The sequence below is a fragment of the Elaeis guineensis genome, chromosome 14, assembly GCF_000442705.2.
Source record: "Elaeis guineensis isolate ETL-2024a chromosome 14, EG11, whole genome shotgun sequence".
Classification (NCBI taxonomy): Eukaryota; Viridiplantae; Streptophyta; class Magnoliopsida; order Arecales; family Arecaceae; genus Elaeis; species Elaeis guineensis.
In genome coordinates this window covers 28,311,385-28,331,587 of record NC_026006.2, presented here as the reverse complement: position 1 = coordinate 28,331,587, position 20,203 = coordinate 28,311,385, and the positions used below count along the sequence as shown (strand labels likewise).

The 20,203-nt window shown below is 35.8% G+C and overlaps 1 protein-coding gene and 2 non-coding genes across 3 annotated transcripts in view; all 3 read left to right on the top strand.

Annotated features, from left to right (window-relative positions):
• The first annotated feature begins 2,036 nt into the window (after window positions 1-2,036).
• Window positions 2,037-20,203, top strand: part of LOC105034444 (SNF1-related protein kinase regulatory subunit beta-1) — a 35,289-nt gene continuing 17,122 nt past the window's right edge. Inside the window, exon 1 of the mRNA XM_010909619.4 lies at window positions 2,037-2,387. Within this exon, the coding sequence (XP_010907921.1) occupies window positions 2,199-2,387 (189 nt within the window). The 5' untranslated portion in view covers window positions 2,037-2,198. The remainder of the gene's footprint in view (window positions 2,388-20,203) is intronic.
• TRNAP-UGG (transfer RNA proline (anticodon UGG)) lies at window positions 19,143-19,216 on the top strand. The gene has a single exon. It is a non-coding gene; the product is annotated as a tRNA-Pro (tRNA).
• TRNAW-CCA (transfer RNA tryptophan (anticodon CCA)) lies at window positions 19,374-19,447 on the top strand. The gene has a single exon. It is a non-coding gene; the product is annotated as a tRNA-Trp (tRNA).

Genomic DNA, 20,203 nt, shown 5'->3' with positions numbered 1-20,203 from the left:
AGATTGTGATCTAGATTTATATTTCTAGGTGCACAAATTCTTCAGGAACTTTGCATATGTTGGGACATGTTTGATTGCGTCTAGAAGGGGACGATTAATTTAGACTTGTTTAAATAATTTTAACATATCATCAATTCTTCCTCCCTTCTCATCCGTGGGAACAAAGGGTTTTTAAGGTGCTCGAAAATGGGGCTTTGGGCTGGTAGGGTGGTGCTTACATTGTTAGTTCATCCCCTATTTTTAGGTCCTCCCTCTTCTTGCTTGATTCGGGGCTGGTTAAAGGTTTGGGGTCGTCTCATTGGTTTTACTTGTTTGTTTGATGATCTTTCCATTTCTGAGAGTCATGATTGATTTGACATATTCAGAAAAGGTTTCTGGGTTATTGGAGTTTTTAGCCATGAATTGTCCTTTCGGATTGCTCTCAAGTTGGCTTGATAGTTTCCCTCATTCTCTCCTACTGAATGTGGTCGCTAGTTGGCCGATTTAGATCTCTAACTTAGCTATGGATTGTATGTGGGAGTGAAGGGTCTGGTTGTTGACTTCCAATTATTCCAGCACTTTCAAGACCTTCTCATCAAAAGTTGAATTATGTGCAGTGATGGAAGGTTGAGGAGTATTTTGAAACTGGTGGTATAGTCCTTGCCTGTATGTTGGGTTCTGATAGTTGGGTTTTGGCATAGTCAAGCCAACCACGTGTTGTGGTTTCTAGAAAAAATTTGGATGGTTTCTCTAGCCTGGGTTGTACATGTTCGAGTATGGGTTATTTTTCGATCTGTAAGCTGGCTAGACTTGAGCTTGCTGAACTTGCTCATGAACAAACTCAGAAAATTAGTGGGCGGCTGGGCAGTCACTAACAAAATGGATAGGGTTTGTGCAATGCACAAACATCTTGGACAGGGGTGGATGGAGTAGGTGAGTGTCTGGCATTGAGTAGGCAGTCCAGTTTTTAGGATAACTCATCCACTTTGCTGTAGATATCTATGATGTTCCCAACTTCATAGATTCCACCTCTCTTTTGTGGGAACATGGGTTTTTTTTTGGAGGTGACAGATATGTGATGCAGGGAGTTTTCACTAAGTGTTTCGTGTAGATTCTGAGATTTTCCTCAATTGATGTAAATCGAGTATAATATTTTTTTGAAATATCAGTAGATGTCGACCATCATCAAGGTTGGATTGGGCTCAACTTCCTTGCACGTCCGCTTTATTTGAGGAAAGAATTTCCTACCAATAACAATTATATTATAATATATTATTTATTAATTATAGTATTATTCAATGATAATTTTAAATTATAGTAGAAATATATTATTGCACTTTATATCTAAATAATAAAATTATTTAATATATTATTTTTATTTACATTCTTAATCCAAATAAATATTAGTATTAAAAATAGCATCTTATAGGTAGTGTTTGGATGTCCCAATTCTGGGTGAAATAAAGGCTTATTCCATCTTATTCCCCTAAACAGGTGAAAAAGACATGGTGGACCACCTTGGTTTAACAATTCCGATTAACCCTCCTTTATTTCCATCTATCCCGATTTAGCTATTCCATGGTGGACCATGGAATAGTTTATTTTAGATCTTTAATAGGTATTTATTGCACCTTATTCTAGATATATGGAATAACACTGTATTAATTACACTTTATTTCCAATGGAATAGCAGATTTTCAACTAAACAAAAATCTGGAATAACAAAGGTGAATAGCTATTCTCTGGAAATTCGTATTCCTATTCCAAAAATAAGAAAAGGGTGTTCAAATACTACCTATAAGTATAAATAAAAGTATTAATTTTATAATAAAAATTAATATATCTTTTTAAGATTAGTAATTAACAAGATTAATAATATATTTTTTATTATAATATATTTATATGATTATTAAATATATTTTGATGAAATATATCAAAAGCTGTGATATTATATCACCGGGGTGATTTTGATTTTTCATGTAATACTTACTCATGAAAATCAATGGGTCTTAACCATTGAATCATGGTTTATCAAATACAGTGATTTTAAATCGTTGGCGATTAAATCACTCCATGATAATCTTGGATCACCGCGGTGATCCATCGGGACACCAAACGTCACCTATGGGCTTAAATTTGTGCAAAAGAGATCGTGGGTAAGTTCCCATTCGCCGTAAATACCTCTATCTTTGGTTTAGATCTCATTCCGGGAATCGGAGATGGGGAACGCCGCCGGGAAGGAGGATCTGGAGAACGGTGATGATGACCCCTCCGTGAGATCGGACGGCGTTGATGGCTTCCCGTCCTATTCGAACCACGTCCGGCGCGCCAACTCGGTGGAATCCATGGGGAGCACGACGCCGGAGGGCCCGGGGCGGTCCCGATCCCCTCTTATGTTCGCTCCTCAGGTGACGATTTCACCTCGTCTGTTGGTCTGATTTGTTTTCTTGATTCATGGTGGAAACCTGTTTTTTGTGTCATCTATTTCTTTCTTTAATAAGTTATTCAGTTTAAAACTGTTGGCAAAAGATTTCGCAATTCGATTGATGGTTTGGTTCAATTAAAGCTTTTAGTTGGAATCAGTTTCTTTATTTTCCTTCTCTTTTCCTCCTTGATTTTAATGGTGCAGTGGCTGGTGTCTTCTGGTTTATTTTGTTAGGGAGCGATGGTTTTGTGAAGGATGCAGATAGTGTGATTTGGATGGGAGGCACAGGTTTAGTTAAATTGTTGGTATAAATATATAAATAAATAAATAAATAAATAAATAAATAAATAAATAAATAAATAAATAAATATATATATATATATATATATATATATAGTTTTGTTTAGAGGGGTAACTAGCTAGTTAGGTAAAGTTGAGGGTTTTCATTGGAATCAGTAGGCAAAAATTCTAACATTGGGTAGGCTTTGCAGTTCATGTGGATTATGTAAATATGAAAATAAAATGTTGGGAGATTATGTGGGCTTAAATAGGGATGTGCAATGGAGGATTTGGCAACTTCCCTTTTGCTAGTAAATTAATTATAAATCATCTTGTACTTAATGTTGCTTTTGAAGTGGATCTGTCTGCTGTATAATAACTTAATAAAATGATTATCTAACCACTTCAAGGCCTTTAACTCAGGTTGTTTCAACAAGTAAGGTATTGCTAAAAGTAGAGTGAAGAAATGAAAATGGCTAGGGTTCTAGATGAGTGTGCAATTCATTGCATTAAGCTGACAAATTGAGTTTTGGAGTGCCAGAAATTATGATCATGGGAATCAAAATATTGGGCATGTTGAAACCTACCATGAAGTGTTTTGGCATAGGTTTTACCTTTTCATGCTAGATGTTTTGGTGATTGTGCAGTTTATAGTGTCTTTTGATTGCATGCTATGTATGACTTCTATCTAAGATGATATAAACTGGCATAATAATATATATTGAATTCTTGTTTATAACCATCTGTATGTATTCTTATCTTCTGAATCCATGTTTTGTTTTCTGGTGTATTATTAAAATAAACCAATTTCATTGCTTAGCCGATGCTTTTGACATGGCTTTGTAAACACCGGCAATCATGAAACCATATGAGTCTTACGAAGGGTATGACTTGTCCATATCCATATCATCAACCCTGTTTGCTTCAAGAAATGTTTGTAGAGAGAGAGAGAGTTTAGTTGTAAGCAATATCTGGATAAAATACCATCAAGATTGGATCAGTCTTGTTTCAAACCTTCTTTCTTTTAACTCGTGTCTTGTTATTTTTATCCAGTCCTTTTGTGTGATGAATAGAAGAAATGATTTGATGGATCTTTTGTTGTATATCAAATTCCATACAATGCCTTTTTTTTTTTTTGCATATGATCAGATTATTTTTTATTTTCCTTCATCTTTTAAATTTCAATTCTCCAATTCAAATGTTCTCTTTTACTGATAAAAGCTATCTAAATGAAATTAACAGCTGATAACAGTTTCTTTTTTTAGAAAAATGAAAATCATGAGCAATATGGAAAGAGTGTGATGTATGCACCCTTTAGCATGAATCTTATGAAAGGAGTAGGAATAACAAAATATACTATTCAAAATAAAAAACATATTTGTGAGCTGATACGTGTGACCTGATACCGTTCCAAACTATATGCACAGGCTTCTAATTTTTGACATGCAACAATGCTCATTAGATAATGCTTTATTGCTGTGCAAGTTGTTAGTTTGGTTTGTGGGCTTTTTATTCTCCACTCATTTAATTATATTTGACTCTTGTTTTTTCTAATCTGTCAGCAAGGCTCTATCTTTTTTCATTTGTCATTTGTCTGAGAATTTGTTGGAAAGACTCTTTCTCTTCACTGTCTCAATCAGTCCCGGAGTACCTTCTCTTGCTTACTTGTTTCCAAAGAAGTTCAAAATTTTCTAAAGTTTTTGACTCCATTCATTGGTATGCATGAATCCCATCCTTGGTCTGTCCACACCTGCCTCGCCAGGTGCTCAATCAGTAAGATGACAAGCATCTTGACTTGAAATACTATATCCATTGCCCTCTGAGCTCTCTCCTTCCTTTCCAGCGTGAAGGACTGAGTCTTTATGCCTTTGTTTAGTTAGTAAGAATATGCCAGTTCTCTAATTGAGAGGTATTAGGGTCCAGTTACAAGTCTTTTATTTTTTTAGGGCTAAGGCCTAGCATTCGTGTCATTAAGCGCCACCTCTTTGGTGTAGTGGCTAATTGCTTGAAGTGGTCGAAGCACGAATTCCCCCTCTTCAAGCTCTGCGAGCACTCCCTCTCTCTATCACGCTATCATTCAGTGCAGAACTCATTTCAGATCCAAATAAAGTATGTATGTATGTATGTATGTATGTGCATGTGTGTGCGTATATTTATAAATACATGCATTAAGTTTGTAGAAGATCCCACAATCAAGAAAGATTTGAGAAAATCAATGATGTAGCCATGTCATCATCTCTTAATCGTCGATCCCTTCCATCCCGAATGAGGCTTTCATTTTTCCTTCCATCCTTTTCTATTCAATGAGAAACTCTCAAATATGGTGCAGCAGATATTTATGCTTTTCTATTTCAGCAGAAAATTCAGATAAAGCTGAGTCCTATATATCAAGTGGGAGAGTCTTTGACTACTCCAACCTATCTATTCTTACAAGTTAATTTGAGTTCTCAAGATTTCATGTATCTTGCATTTGTATGTCTTCCAATCCAAGACATTCTTTACTTTTTATTTGCATTCTAATCTTCTTCTATATGGCTTACATATGCATAGACAATACAAACACGCACATACATTCTAGTGTATGGAAGTGTCCAGTGCATGTTAAAGAAATTAATTTACTTGTGAGGGGGGACCGGGGGGAGGGAGTGTAGGAAAAAGAAAAAACAAGATACAAGACATTTCTTTTTTTAATCATGTTTATAGATTAACAGTACATATTACAAAATTATAATAACGCAAACAAAGAAAAGGTAATGGTTAACATTATGTATGTCCTCAAAACTGTTCCCTACATTCTTGTGCCATCTCAATCAATTCTTGTTCTCTTTGATCTTAATTAGTACATTCTTATGCCTTTTGAAGTTTGCTTGTACCTTAATTTATAACTATTAGTTTCATTACATCCATCTTGAAGTATTCATTTGTGTCACATTTTACTGGCATGCTCAGACCTTGATTTTCTTGATTTCCTAGCATATTGAGCTAAACAACAATGTGTGCCATTGGTATTATGTGTAATCTCTTTTTAAGTTGTTTGTGTAACAATCTACTTAATCCATGCATCTCTAACTTCTATTAGATGCCATAACCATTCTCTATGTTTGTTTATATAATTGATTCAAGATCATAAAACCAATCACATTACAGTATGTCTTATGCATCAATTCTGATCAGGGCATTTTTGTCATATCAATTTCAATAAAATATACTTTGGCATTTAGATTATATTGATTTTTATTTTCCTTAAGGGTTTTACCTGTAATTCTAAGATAGCATTTGACGTGTCCTCTTTTCATAAATAAATATAATCAGCTTATAAAGATATGGCATTGTCCTAAGCATTAAGTGCATTACTGACTAGCATAAAAAGATACAAGTGATATTTTAAACAATGTTTCTGATATCAGTATGTGGGACCATATTAGCTTACCTTTTAGGTTGGGTAGGCAAAATTCACCCATTTATTGACACTTGGTACATTGTTGGAGTTGGCACAACAACTAGATCTCGTGTCAGTATGTTATTGTATCGAGCCTCTATATTGTGTTGGTACAATTTTGGGTCGGTATGCTCTATGCTGGGTGATATCTATATTTTAAGCTGCTTATAGTTTGAAATTCTTGTCTTATCCAGACTACTTAGGATCCTTTTCAACTATCCTATTATATGTGTCTTTTGTAATGCTTAAGGGAATACCTCTCATGACACTTTATGATATGCTTTTTGCACGTTAATTATACTTACGTAAAATCCTTTTATACTTTTTTGTTTATTTGTGACTTTTCTTCAATCACTTGAGTAATAAAATACCCTTTAATATTGACTTGATGGCATAAAACAAATTCATTCTTTGAGATTTTAATGTTCTTCTTAGTCTTTGTTCTATCACCTTTTCTTGTAACTCCATGTGCACCAAAAGCTTAATTTCATAAATTTTAATGCAAAATTTTCACCTTTATTTGCATTGATGAATGATAATGTATGTACAAACTATATTCAATATATGTACATGTATGTCTATATCTATATTTATATCAATTGACACACATATGTTTGATAGTGTTCTCTCTATGGTTGATTTAGTTTTGGTGGAACTAATGAATGAAAGAAGAGTGTCCTATAAGCCAATCGCAAGTGTGTTGCGATGGAATTTTTTTTGTAATTTTTCAATCATGTAATGATATTTATTATTTGATAATAAAATGAGGTATTGATTCATCATTTTAGCTGCATCTTATAATATCTAAAGAGTATGATGAACCTTAAAGATTAGGACAATGATTTTAGGAGACATGAATGGGTTATACTAGTGAGGCTTAAAATCCTAAAATTCTAATCTTAAATATTTCTAGTCGTAGGAGCATTGATTCGGAGATCAATATTCCAGATAGACTGGCATATCCTATGTATGCTCGATGGAAAGGGTGGCAGATTTTACTAGCCATTTGTGTAGGATATTAATACAAAGATGTGGGTGCTCATTTGGGAAATGAGTCCACTGAATTGACTCGATGAAAGAGAACATCTTATGGAAGCCTTACTTGCATATTAAAGATGATTCTCTAAGTGAGAGTTGTGTAAGTGATCCTTAGATCTGAGATCACCATGGAATTTTGTGTACATGAACTCATATTTTGGTTCATACCCAGGCATGGCATTAAGATATGTACGGGATGTTCTGGATATGGTGGAGTGTGTATGAAGATTGTGAGTAGGTTAATATGGAATCGATCACTCCTAGTAAAAGGAGATCGCATCCTGTGTATTTTCATCCCTAGATGACTTAAAAAAAGTCTTTTGGTCAAAAGCAAGAAGGAGATTAGAAAAAGTTTCTAATGCTTCTTTATCGGAGTCATCATTGGTTACTTGAGAATCGATATGAATATGTGTTTGAGTTTGACATGATTCCATACTCATGAACATATTCAGGGTGTAGGGATGATCGAAGGATTAAATTGTATGGTAACTTGCCACTGAAGGATATATTTGGTATTTTCATCAAATTTCACATCTTCTAGGTAGTCATGATACGTTGCTAGACGTCAATCTTGACTTGTAGGTTTGATCAAATTAAAGAGTTTAATTCGATCACCAATTAGAAAGGATTCTAATTGTTGAAGTTGGGTTAGCTCGATTGGATCTAAATCGATTCGATTAAAATCTAATCAAATTAGGTAAACTTGTACTCGGATCTACTGCTGGCTAGATGTGGAACCCAATGGGTCACACGCATATGAAAATTGGCCAAAGACCCTTTTGAAAAAGGTTGATTGGAATTTTAGATTCAATCAGGATTCCGATAAGCATGTTAGCTCGTATGGAAACCTTTGTTCCTTTGGAGATCAATTTGGTCTCATCCCTTGCTAATTTGCTAGTCCAATTTGGTGGGCATTTGGATCAGGTTGTGCCATTTGGAAGCAGCCCAAATTAGGGCATCATATCCCATGTTAACGTCAAAAACCAAAGAGTCCAAGTTGTGAAGGACTCTTGGCACAAAACAGGTTCAACGTGCGCGTGTTGGCGTGAGCAGGAGTCCTTCTGGCATGGGATTAAGGCGTGTGTGGTAGCCCACATCACCCTCCATCCTCTGGTGCACATCTCAAAGTGTGAGATGGATTGAGAGTCCTCCTGATCAAATGCTTTCAAATTGGAATAATTTTTTTTGATAATGTTCCACATTTGATAAGCTATTTTTGGTGATTTTTCTGAAATTTTTCTAGACTTATCAGATGGCCAAACAGACGCTGGAAACTTCCTCGCATGCACGGTGATCAGAACTCATGTGAAGAGGTGCGAGAATAGCATCCTTTCGTGAAAATTTTATCACCATATTAGATTTTTTGGAATCAGAAATGAGTCTCCTATCCACGTGGGTTTTTGTGGATTTTTCTGATTTGAAAAGGGATGTGAAAACATCCCTTCTCTATCGCGTGCGCAGGTGCAGGTGCTGATCAGTGTATCGATGATGAGAGTTCTTCTGCTTGAATGAACTCTTATCTCTGATAATCTGATCAGATAAGCCTCTTGGATGAGGCATGTCCTTTTCTTTTTAGCGCCCCTCTGATAGCTATAAAAGGATCTGGGCGCAGAGTGTTCGAGACATTCAGAAAAGATTTCTAATTTCTCTCCGTAAGCTCTCCTTTCTTTCTTACAACCCATCTTAGTTTTAGGACAAGGCTTTGGGATTTAAGGCAAAGCTTTATCTGATCCAAACAAGGGTTGTGAAGGTCCTAAAGAAGGAGAATCAGAAGTCCAGAGGAGAATCTTAGAGGTCGAGTCAGGTTTTTGGAGAAACCTGATCGATACAAAGTTAGTCGAGTTCTAGGGGCTAGAACTCTTGAAGCAAAGTGAAGGAGGAGTGCTGTCTTTGGTTCAATTTTCATGTGGATCACCGTTGGAGGGTGGATACTTGGATGCCTTGTGAAAATTGGGATTAGTGCTACAGATATTCTTTTTATCCAAGTTTAATTTATTGTACTTTGATTATTATAGTTAAGGATTTCTGGGTATTAGGGTTTTCGGTGCATCGGGTATTTTGAATGAAAATTTTTAAACACTTAGTCCTTTCGCTGCGCCATCGGAACCTAACAATGGTATCAGAGCCTATCTTGATCTATATAATCAAAGGTTAAAATATTGTCTTGATTGTGATCAAGTATGGTTTTTTTGGTTTGGTTCAAGTTGGGTCAAGGGTTGAACCTAATTGAATATCCAAACCCTAGCATATCTTAGAGATATGTTTTAGTTAAATGCATGATGTATGTATAAAATCTTTCTTAGCAGCTTAGTACTCTAATTGAGGTTCATCACCAGGCCGTCCGATCATAAGAGCAAGTAGGGTTCAAAGACCCTCTCTTCCTATTCCATAGGGTACTCTTATGGCATGTAGGGGTGCCATTGTGATGTCTTAAGAAGAAGAATCATGAAAAGAATATTTTGTATTCATGCATGTTATTAGAACTTCATGCATGTGTGATATGCTTGAGATGCTTAGTTATAATCATGTTGTATGATTATATTTTCATATCTTAGAGATATGATTGGATGCTATGATTAGTTGTTATGATTGTTAAGATACAACTATAATAGTATATCATTGTGATTGATTGAATTAGGATGTACTTGAGACCATTAAAGTCCTCATAAAAATTATATTAAGTCGTAGTGTTGTGAATCAGTAGCTGACCTATTTCTTGAATCGATTAATCATTTGGTGTCTAAGGAGTGTTTCAAGTGCGGTGGTTATTTAATTGGTTCCATTGTTGGCCTGATCAATTTTATTGATGTCTAAAAAAAGCAACGAGGGGATCCCCATCAATCTTAACACTTTCTTGGCCAATTGAATTAGTTTGAATTTTGAATAAAGCTAGCTCAGTGTTTTGAACACTATATATGTCTTCCTTTATGCCTAGTCAATGTCCTGTCAAAAAATCATAGTAGGTTTGTTGTGATATCCACAAGACTTGCTATGGGGATTGATGTGGGTTTGTCTTGGTGCATATTAGATGCTTTATGGTATATTTTGGATATGTTGCTTTGTTATGATATCCACAAGGACAGCATTTTTCAGATATGGCTGTATGGAAATGAAGGGTTTGACTTAACTAAAAATACTATAGTTTGTTGTGATATCTATTTTTAGAGGCAAGGATTATGTTGAGAGTTGCATGAGATGCAATTGGATAGGTTTTCCTATCTTTAAACTCATTGAGGTTTGTTGTGATATCCACAAGGCTTCATTGAGGGATTAGGATCTCAACACTATTAAAAAATCAGATTAGAGTTTCTCGTTTACCATAGGAGAGGGCTATGATATCCGATAAAATAGTGAGAGACATAACTAGTTAAAAGACCTCGTTTAGTTATGTATGTCAAACATGAGTGGTCTGCTTGTATTATTATTCTGCATTATGGCTTCTTTATTTTCACTGCATAATACCATAAATAAAAGTATGTTGACCGATCCAAGCTATGTGGATTGATTGAGGAACTTGCAAATTAGGTTCATATCGGAGAAGAACTCCGATGTTCTGGATATTCTTAATCCTAGATTGGTCGGTAATAATGAGAAGGCAAAAAATATCTCTATGGATATTAGCTGTTCATTGAGAGAATAATTGCAAGAATTATCTTGTAAGTTGCAGCAGGGTGCAAGTGTAGCACCAAAAGATGTGTATATGATACAGACATATTTTTCATTGAGCGGCTCAGACTCTGATACTTGAGTATTGGATACCGTCTGTGGATCGCATATTTATAATTCATTACAGTGACTACCGAATATCAAAGGTCTGAAAAGAGATGACCTCGAGCTTTATGGTGCAAGTGGAGAGTCCATTAGTGAAGAGGCTGTGGGAATCTGTATGCTTGATTTGTCTTCGGATAAAATTTTAGAATTAAAAGACTGTTATTACATGTCAAAGGTCATTAGAAATATTATTTCTATATCTTTGTTATTAAAACAAGGTTATGAATTAAGGCTAATGAAAAATGGATGCTCCATTTTTTTAATGAATTTTATGATAGTAGTTATATTAATAATAATCTTTTAATTCTTAGACTCAATGAAAATATTTTTTATATTGAAAAAATATGAAAAGAGAGAGAAGATGTGAATATCACATATCTCTGGCATTGCCGCTTTGGTCATATTAGTGAGTCAAAGATAAACAAGTTATACAAAAAAGAATTCTTTGACCCATATGATTATGAATTATTGAAAATTTGTGAATTTTATTTCATGGGTAAGATGACCAAGACTCCATTCTCTGGATATGGAGAGAAGGTGAATGAGTTGTTAGTCCTAGTACATACAGATGTATGTGGATCAATGATAACTTAGGCCAGAGGAGGATACTCCTATTTTATCATCTTTACAGATGATCTATCAAGGTTCGGATATGTGTATCTTATGAAACATAAATCCGAAGCTTTTGATAAGTTTAAGGAGTATCAAAGTATGATCGAGAAATAAACTGAAAAAAGTATCAAGGTTCTTCGATCAGATCGAGAAGAAGAATACTTATCCAGTGAATTTCTTGATCATCTTAAAAGTAAAGGTATTCTCTCTGAATGGATCCCTCCTTATACACCCCGGCTAAATGGTGTAGCAGAAAGGAGGAATCGCACTTTGATGGATATGGTGCGGTCCATGATGTGCTTCACTGATCTCCCAATATTTTTCTGGAGATATATCCTAGAGACTGCCACATATATATTAAACAGAGTGCCTTCAAAGTCTGTTGCAAGCACACCATATGAGATATGGAAGGGGAAGTCTAATCTTAAACATTTTAAGATTTGGGGCTGTCCTGCTTATGTCAAAAATAAGCTCAGTGCTAGATCAGACAAGTGTAGATTTGTAGGATATCTTAAAAAAACTAATGGATATTACTTCTATCACTCTATTGAACAAAAGATATTTGTTAGTAGGCACGTCATTTTCTTGAAAAATGAATTTATCCAAGAAGGCAGTGGGAGGAATATTGAACTTACGGAAGTTCAGGATCTACAAATCTAATCAGAAATACCTGTGGTTGAACCATAAGAAGATCCTCAATCAGAAGTACCCAAGGATGAGGTACGTCCACAATATACACCTCCTCTCCGAAGGTCGGATAGAGTGTGTCAAGCACATCTGAGATATGGTTTTGTCATTGAGAATGATAATTCGATCAATATCATTCAGGATGATGATCCACTGATCTATTCGGAAGCTGTCATGAGTAGAGACTCAGACAGATGGCTGGAAGCTATAAAATCTGAGATGGACTTGATGTATACCAATCAAGTGTGGACATTGGTTGATGCACCTGAGGGTATGACCTCAATAGGGTGCAAGTAGGTCTTCAAGAAGAAGATCGGAGCAGATGGCCTAGTAGAAACCTACAAAGCTAGGTTGGTGGTGAAGGATTTCAGACAAAGGCAATGAATTGACTATGATGAAACCTTCTCATCAGTGGTTATGCTCAAGTCCATCTGGATTTTGCTTGCTATAACGGCATACTGCGACTATGAGATCTTGCAGATGGATATTAAGATCGCTTTCCTCAATGATAATCTAGAGGAAAGAAGTCTATATGACTCAGCTAGAGGGATTTGTCATAAGTGGGACGGCAAATCAAGTATGCAAGCTAAAAAATTCTATCTATAGATTGAAGCAGGCTTTGAAGAGTTGGAACATCCGATTTGATATGACAGTCAAAGAGTTTGGCTTTATCAAAAATAAAGATGAACCATGTGTGTATAAGAAGACAAGTGGGAGTATTGTTGTCTTCTTGGTTCTTTATGTCGATGACATACTGCTCATTGGGAATGATATCCCAATGATGCAATCGGTCAAGACTTGGCTATTGAATAAGTTTTTCATGGAAGACTTGGGTGAAGTATCTTATATACTATGTATAAAGATCTATAGAGATAAATCTAAAAGGATGTTAGGCTTATCCCAGTCATGGTACATAGATCTCATATTAAAGAGATTTAATATGGAGGCAAGTAAGAGAGGCTACCTGTCTGCAAGTCATGGTATACGTCTCTCTAAAAAAATGTGTCATAAGACACCAGAAGAGAGGAAGAGGATGAATGAAATTTCTTATGCTTCGGCTGTGGGATCAATTATGTATGCTATGCTATGTACCAGACCTGATGTAGCTTATGCTTTAGGTGTAGCTAGCAGATTTCAGGTTGATCTAAGAGAGGATCATTGGAAAGCTGTGACAAATATTCTGAAGTACCTAAGAAGGACTAAAGATGTTTTTCTCATATATAGAGGAGGATCAGAGTTGAAACTAAAGAAATATACAGATTCTAGTTTTCAATCTGATCTGAATGATGGCAAGTCAATATCAGAATGTGTTTATCTTAAATGGTGGGGCAGTGAGTTGGAAGAGTTCCAAGCAGCAGACAGTATCTGACTCAACCACTGAGGCAGAGTACATCGCTGTTAGTGAAGCCATTAAGGAAGCTGTTTGGATGAAAAAATTTATCATGGAATTAGGAGTGATTCTTGAGATTGAAGGACCGGTGCCACTCTATTGTGATAATACTGGAGCCGTTATTCAATCTAAGAAATTTATGTCTCATTATAGATCCAAGCACATTTTCAGACGCTTCCATCTCGTTCGAAAAATTATAGGGAGATGAGATGTTGTTCTTGAACGAGTAGATACAAAGAACAATATAGCAGACCCATTCACTAAGGCCATGTCACAGCAGCTATTTGATCGCCATCTTGATTGTATGAGATACAAAGGCGATTGGCTTTAGTGTAAGTGGGAGATTGAAAGAAGAGTGTCCTATAAGCCAATCGCAAGTGTGTTGCGATGAGACTTTTCTTTGTAATTTTCCAACTCATGTAATGATATTTATTATTTGATAATAAAATAAGGCATTGATTTATCATTTTAGCTATATCTTATAATATTTAAGATTATGATGAACCTCAAAGATTAGGGTAATGGTTTTAGAAGACATGAATGGATCATATTAGTGAGACCTAAAATTTTAATCTTAAATATTTCTGATTGTAGAAGCATTGATTCGGGGATTAATGTTTCGGATCGACTGGCACATCCTATGTATGCTCGATGGAGAGGGTGCCAGATCTCACTAGCCACTTATGTGGGACACTAATACAAGGATGTGGGTGCTCATTTGGGAAATGAGTCTATTGAATTGACTCGATGAAAGAAAGCATCTTATGGAAGCTTTACTTGCATGTCAAAGATAGTTCTTTAAGTGGGAGTTGTGCAAGTGATCCTTAGACCTGAGATCATCATGGAATCTTGTGCACATGAACTCATCTTTTGGTTCATATCCAGGCATGGCATTAAGACATGTACGGGGTGTTCTGGATAGATGGAGTGTGTATGAAGGTTGTGGAGCAGGTCAACATAGAATTGATCACTCCTAGTAAAAGGAGATTGCATTTTGTGTACAATCTAGGTTCTCATCCTTAGATGACTCAGAAAAAGTCTTTTGATCAAAAGCAGGAAGGATATTAGAAAGAGTTTCTAATGCTTCTTTATCGGAATCATCATTGGTTAATTGAGAATTGATATGAATATGTATTTGAGTTTGACATGATTCCATACTTATGAATATATTCAGGGTGCAGGGATGATCGAAGGATTAAATTGTACGATAACTTATCACTGAAGGATATATTTGGTATTTCTATCAAATTCTACATCTTCTGAGTAGTCATGATTTGTTGCTAGACGTCAATCTTGACTTGTAGGTTTGATCGAATTAAAGAGTTTAATTCGGTCGCCAATTGGAAAGGATTCCAATTGTTGAAGTTGGGTTAGCTCGATTGGACCTAAATCGGTTAGATTAAAGTCTAATCAAATTAGGTTAACTTGCATCTGGATCTATTACTGGCTAGATGTGGAACCTAATGGGTTACATACATATGGATATTGGCTAAGGACCTTTTTGAAAAAGATTGATTGGAATTTTGGATTCAATCAGGGTTCCGGTAAGCATGTTAGCACGTGTGGAAATCCTTGCTCTTTTGGAGATCAATTTGGTCTCATCCCTTGTTAATTTGCTACCCAATTTGGTGGGCATTTGGATCAGGTCGTGCCATCTGGAAGCAGCCCAAATTGGGGCGTCATATCCCATGTTAACATCAAAAACCAAAGAGTCCAAGTTGTGAAAGACTCTTGGTGCAAAATAGGTTCAGTGTGCGCGTATTGGCATGAGCAGGAGGAGTCCTTCTGGCATGGGATTAAGACGCATGTGGCAGCCCACATCACCCTCCATCATCTGGTGCACATCTCGAAGTATGAGGTGGATTTTTTCTGAAATTTTTGCGGTGGAGAAAAATTGAAAATGAGAGGGATGTCTCGCGCGCGCGGGATGAAGCATTGCATCTCTCCTTGGTTTGGAGAGTCCTCATGATCAAATACTTTCAAAGTGGAACGATTTTTTTTGATAATGTTCCACATTTGATAAGCTATTTTTGGTGATTTTTTTGAAATTTTTCCAGACTTATCAGATGGCCAAACGGATGCTGGAAACTTCCTCGCGGGCGTGCGGTGGTCAGAACTCATGTGAAGAGGTGCGAGAATAGCATCCTTCCATGAGAATTTTATTACCATATCAGGTTTTTTGGAATAAAAAATGAGTCCCCTATCCACGTGGATTTTTGTGGATCTTTCTGATTTGAGAAGGGATGCAAAAACATCCCTTCTCTGGTCGCATGCGCAGGTGCAGGTGCTGATCAGCGTATCGGTGATAAGAGTCCTTCTGCTTGAAGGAACTCTTATCTCTGATAATCTGATTAGATAAGCCTCTTGGATGAGGCATGTCCCTCCCTTTTAGCACCCCTCTAATAGCTATAAAAGGGTTTGGGCGCACAGTGTCCGAGGCATTCAGAAAAGGTTTCCAATTTCTCTCCGTAAGCTCTCTTTTCTTTTTTATAACCCATCTTAGTCTTAGGACAAGGCTTTGGGATTTAAGACAGCCTTATCTGGTCCAAACAAGGGTTGTGAGGATCCTAAAGAAGAGGAATCGGAAGTCCAGAGGAGGATCTTAGAGGTCGAGTTAGGTTCTTGGAGAAACCTGATCGATATAGGGCTAGTCGAGTTCTAGAGGCTAGAACTCTTGAAGCAAAGTGAAGGAGGAGCGCTGTCTTTGATTCAATTTCCGTGTGGATCACCGTTGGAGGGCAGATATTTGGATGTCTTGTGGAAATTGAGATTAACGCTACAGGTATTCTTCTTATCCAAGTTTAATTTATTATACTTTGATTATTATAGTCAAGGGTTTCTAGGCATTAGGATTTCCGGTGCATCGGATATTTTGAATGAAAATTTTTAAACACCTAATCCTTTCGCTGTGCCATCGGAACCTAACAATGAAGACTGTAGTTGAGGGTTGTTATTTGCGGTTGGTGTGACTTTATGCATTACTGAAACAAACACAAGGAACTCTTCATTGTCAACAAGATACACTCTTTTCTTTTCTGATGCAGGAGTATCCTTTGGGTTTGTAGAGTAGTCAACAAAGTCCAACAGCCCAAGTTATTCTGTTTATTCGGTTTGTAGATTTCATGTATGATTTATTTGTTTTATTTTTTTTTCAGTAGATGATGTATTTGAGTAGGAAATTAACTAGGAGTTGCTATTCACGTCACTGTAGCACAAACAGTCTGCGTTATAGTAATTGTGATCTTTTAGGAGTCCTGGTAAGAGTCAATTAGGCTGGTAGTTAGTGGGATTTGAAGGGGATTTTTCTTTTTTGCATCTGTAAGAGTCCTAGATGAGAGTCTATAACTGAATTTTATGAAGGAATAGAAAAACTCTTTTGGCCATCTCCTTGTCTCTTTCCTATGCTATTGTACTTCTTCCCTATCTTTCTTATAATTTTCAATTCTTCTTCTTCTTCTTCGTCTTCTATTTCTACTTTATTATTCTTTGTTCTACTTAGTGTTGAGTGTTAAGTTTGCTTAATTTTATATCAGATTTCTGTTAACATATTCTGCATCTCTATATTATTATTTATTTGAATAATGTATCAATCTATTTATTCTAAGATCTATATTGATTCCTCTTTTAGTATTTTTCTGCATTCTACAAATTTCTGTGTTCAATATTTACGATAATCTGTTTTAAAATCTACTACAGACCTTTCAATTAGGCCCTACGTTCCTTTTGTTCCTTTTTCCTACTAGTTCCTCACTCAAATACACTAGATAGATTTTTCTTTTTGCACTACCATTTGTTGATAAATTCAGTTCTATCATTTGCTGTCCTGTTCTCAGGACTTTGAACAGTATGCAATAAAAACTGTTTTACATTCTAAACTATCTTAACTTTAGGATCCTCTCATGCAATGTGGGCCAACCCTAAGTGGTCATACATCATTCTCCTTATGATTTGTTCTGCATTTTTGAAATTAACAACCTTTTTTCTAATTGGATTTTCATGGATTTGATGTGGTATTGCTGACCTATTAAGCCTTACTTGTCACTGGTTGAGGCACGAACTTAAATTTCATGATAAACCCACATATTATTTGAACTAATATATATTTGAAGAGTAGGCTGGAAACTTGAGAAAAAGATAAAGTATTTGTCATTGAGTATTTTGACTTGACCATTGCAATCATTCTAAATGGATTCGATCATTCTCAAACATATCATAATTGAAGTCTATGAAATCTGGAGATTCAATATCAATATTTGTATTTAATAGAATCACTATCAAACTATTGGGACAAGTTTTATGAACTAGTTGAGTTGGACCAAACTGCTATGTCCACTGGGTCATGAGTTCATGGTTTGATTGTGGGTTGATTGTGGGCCAATCAGGAATAAGAGATGGAAGAGGGATGGGATTGCTGATCTCCCTTGATTTTAGTTTGATTTATCAGGAGTTTAGTAGTGGTAACCATAGGGAGTGTGCTAACTTCTTTATTTGTGGGGGTTACCTGCTTGGAGCTACATCCTGCATACTTCACTTAAGGATGGGAGATACATGCAGGAGATCTAGCTTGGTCATTTACGAAGGGATAAAACCATTACCTTAGTTGAGAATAGGTTTTATTGGCCTTCATTGAGCAGCGATGTAATTAGGATAGTTTTCCGGTGTTGTACTTATCAGCTAGCTAAAGTTGAGAAACAAAACACGAGACGTTATACCCCTCTGCTTGTGCCACACATACCATGGAAAGACTTGAGCATGGACTTTGTCTTAGGATTACCTAGAATAGTATGAGGTCATGATTCCATCATTGTTATGGTTGATAAGTTTTCCTAAATGGTACATGTCATTCTATCTAATAGGACATATGATGACTCACATGTAGCCACATTGTTCTTTAGGGATGTTGTCAAGTTGTATGTTACCTAGTTCCATAGTGACAGAGATCTTAAGTTTGTTAGTTACTTTTGGAAGATATTTTATGTATGATGTTTTCCTTGGCATTTCACCCCCAAATTGATGGTCAGACTGAAACACTTAATCATAGTTTAGATGATTTGCTTAGATTTCTGGTTGGAGACTAACAAGGTAATTGGGACTTGGCACTGTCTATTGCTGAAGTCGTTTATAATAACTTTTTTAATAGTTCTGTGAGTAAGAGCCGACTTTAGTGTGTTTGTTGATATCAATTTCATTCCCCTATTGATTTTGTTCCTTCACCATATAGATATGTACAATGAACCGATAGATGAGATTTTCCTGTCCCTAAAAAAGAAAGAAAAAGATGACCCCTTCTTCCTGAGCATTTTCGATAAGATAAATTTTTATTCTTTTTTTTTATATGATACGCCGATAAGATAAATTTTCATTTTTTTTATACGTTAGGTTTCAGATGTATCAAATAATTTTATTATATGAAACCAAAAAGAAGAAATGACAAGAAAATTGTATATAGATAGAGGGGAAAATAACAATGTGGAAAACAAGACAGGGATTTTGTACAATGACACTGTACAAGAACTTTAAAAAGGGATGTAGCGCAGCTTGGTAGCGCGTTTGTTTTGGGTACAAAATGTCGCGGGTTCAAATCCTGTCATCCCTACCTATTACTTCTCTTATAGGCAGTAATGAGGGATTAATTAAGATCGATTGAAATTCGACATAATCTTTCATTTTTGCTTGCTATACATATGCAAGATATGTTTGGGGGTAAAAAAATCTTTTCTTTACACTACAGTCGTATCTCCTGTAATAAGAAAGTGCTCTTAGTTCAATTCGGTAGAACGCGGGTCTCCAAAACCCGATGTCGTAGGTTCAAATCCTGCAGAGCGTGATTCCGCTTATCTTATGTCGAATCACAATAAAAAAACTTAACAAAAAAAAGTTTAATTGAAACTTGAATTTGACCTCCCGCAGGGAGGAGGTCAATCAAAAAAAAGAAATGTTACTCAATCAAAGGTCCAACTGATCACCACGTCTGTATTGTAAATATGCTGTTACGAATAATCCTGCCAAAGTAATAGGAATTAGACCTAAGACGATTCCAAAAAGAAAAACTTCAATCATTTCGGTTTTTTAAGGGGATAAAAAGATGGGTAAGATCTATCCCTAAATATTAATCTGAATTATCCATGAATCTCAATAACCAAGAATTGGCAATTGATGTGGAAAGGAACCTGGAACACCTGGAATCTCAGAGAAATATTCATTTTTATGAATTGTTCATTCAATTCATTTCAAATAAGTCGTATCTTATTCAAACCAATCAATAGAGCTGGGGTTATAGTTAAAGCAGCCAGTAGAAAACCGAAATAACTAGTTATAGTAGGCATGAAAGAGCTAAATTAGATATGTTCTTTTGTTACATATGTTGATAAAACACTTACCTAAGTTTCAATGATATCCATGTTTCTAAATCAGTAGAAAATTTTACCCAACACATGGATGATTTGTATAAAGAGATTGGGCACAAAATTGTAAGAGTAATGCAGAGTGTAAACTTCCTCCTCATGCACATCGTAAGGATAAGGAGCTTAATGTAGGAGATAATGCCATGATTCATTGAGAAATTGCATGCCCAAGCCTATCA